The 2,192-nt window shown below is 45.8% G+C and overlaps 1 protein-coding gene across 1 annotated transcript; it reads left to right on the forward strand.

The window, feature by feature from the left end:
* Positions 1–1,505: 1,505 nt before the first annotated feature.
* PPTG_17190 (hypothetical protein) lies at positions 1,506–1,940 on the forward strand (the record flags this gene model as incomplete). The annotated part of the gene is made up of 1 exon (XM_008915066.1): positions 1,506–1,940. The coding sequence occupies one exon, from the start codon at positions 1,506–1,508 to the stop codon at positions 1,938–1,940; it is 435 nt and encodes a 144-aa protein (XP_008913314.1).
* Positions 1,941–2,192: the final 252 nt, after the last annotated feature.

The raw sequence follows: 2,192 nt of genomic DNA on the forward strand, positions 1-2,192 counted from the left end.
TATTCAGTCATCCCATCCATCGCCCATGTTTCTTGGTTAAGAAGGTTAAGAATAGACTTCTACTGGTATGAATTGCAATGGGTATGTCAGTTTTAAAGTAACATCAACTTTAAATAGAAAATTGAGCCTAATTCTGACCCATTATTCAAAGCCCACCCACCGGAACCCACTGTAACACAAACCCTCTTTCGAAACCATAGGAAGTATTATAAGAGCAGCGCAACCGGAGCAGGATCTTCTAGAACCTGCGATTCCCGTCTGTCGAACGGCAAACGCGTGGTGTTATTACCACCTCAGTGCGCTTGTCAAAGACGCCTCACCACTCCACATTCCCGTGACCTGGTCTTCAGTAGCCAGCCAAGACAAGGAAGTCACGGAGCTTGCGTCGCAAACAGAAGCTGGAATTGGAGGCCATTCTGGAATGATTCTGGGTGATCGAACGACCGCCAACAAGAGGAGCGTGATCGTATACGCACCACCCTCAGCGACTAACAGGACTGGCAGCCCCAAATATACAAGAGTAGATTAAGATGCTTCATGAGTATCAGGGCTGACGAACATAGAGGTATGGACCGAGTCAGTATCAAAATTAGGACATAATCAGCATATCGGTTATGAGATCTGTTTTTGGAAATATTACTATCTAAGTGTGGGGAGGAGGTCAGGACTATCGATCGGCTAGTATGCGGCTACAACTCATCTACAGCAACCGAAGGCCCACCAAATGACAGTTCCGCCCGCATGCATATTGAAGAGAGTGAGCTAGCTACACTACCAACCAGTTTTAATGATCGCCCCACCAACACGAAACGAAAGTACGAAAGCTACCAGACAGAGTTTAAGGAGTGGTACATTCAGAAACACTTTTGCGACGGAGTCACAGTCACATAGGGCAAGTTACATCTCATCTTGTCAGATCAAGTGGTAGGTAGGGGGAAAAATAGAAGAAAGGCACGGTGATGGGGGGGGGGGTATGTGAATACGTCAACACTGTATTCGATCTCTAGAACCAATAGGTCGCTCTTCGAGTTAACTCAATTCTCCACCGCCAATCTGTTCAAGTGAAACAGCTTATAAAGAATCTACAATCTCAATCCACTGAGACAAGAAAAAGAACTATCAAGATCGCTTGTACCACTCTCGTCTTGCTGATACAACATGGAAAAACAAACACACTGGGAAACTTCAACACGTTGGCTACAGGCGTAATAAAGACGTGCACTTATGCCCAATTGGTGTCGTTACTTTCTATTTGTTCGAGTAGTACAACATCAACTTGGAACCTTTTCCCAATTTTCGGCAATCTAAAGACTGGTATGATATCAAATTCTTGCGTGGGCGCGATCGCTTGAAGTCAATTTACGAAACACAAGTCCAGCTACGAACCAGTTTTCAATCGACTTGGATTAACATTTAATAAAAAAAACTCACATCAATAGACAGCAGGGTGTCCGACAGCTTGAGAGCGCCGATGTGAATGTCTCCCAAACTCGTCGCCATGGGGCATGGACACCGTAGAATCCGTCTACTCTGCTCTGCTCGCTCGGGAAGCTATTCGTGCGATGTCAGGACACCCGCCACGTTCCCGAAAGTATTATCTGGAACGAGCCATTTTAGACCCACAAGATTGTATGCAAACTCGAATTTCTCCTGGTCTCGACACATACAAGAAGATTCTAGATGGAACATGGGAGAGAAAATTGGCAGCACGAGGCTTTACTGAATTGATGGAGTACTTATGCGTTGTCCTCATCCAAGATTCTGCCTTCATGTTTGAGCATTTGCCACCTAGGATCAAGAATCATGCTGCATTTGGGGATCGGTTCCAACAGTATCGCACGCAGGTTTTGGCTAGAGCGCAGACATCTCAACACTCCATGGAGATGCAACTTCCAGTTGCTATGCCCCTACTCTCCCAACAAAACCGAACGCATCAGTAATTGATGCGTTAGCAGCTCGGCATCAGGAAATAGTCTAGCTCATTAAGGAGTCAACAACCAGTTTTCAGCTTTCCTCCAGGGTGAAATGGCCATCCACTTGATCCCTTCCACGCCTGCCATCATTAGTTCTGCACCACAAGCACGATCACTTACTTGACCTCGCACAGTCAGTACAATTCCAGAACTTAGAGAAAATCATGCAGTGTTCAGCAACAAACAGTTCACCCAGCACCACATTACTCAATCAGATGT

Source organism: Phytophthora parasitica (assembly GCF_000247585.1).
Source record: "Phytophthora parasitica INRA-310 unplaced genomic scaffold supercont2.67, whole genome shotgun sequence".
Taxonomy (NCBI): domain Eukaryota; phylum Oomycota; class Peronosporomycetes; order Peronosporales; family Peronosporaceae; genus Phytophthora; species Phytophthora nicotianae.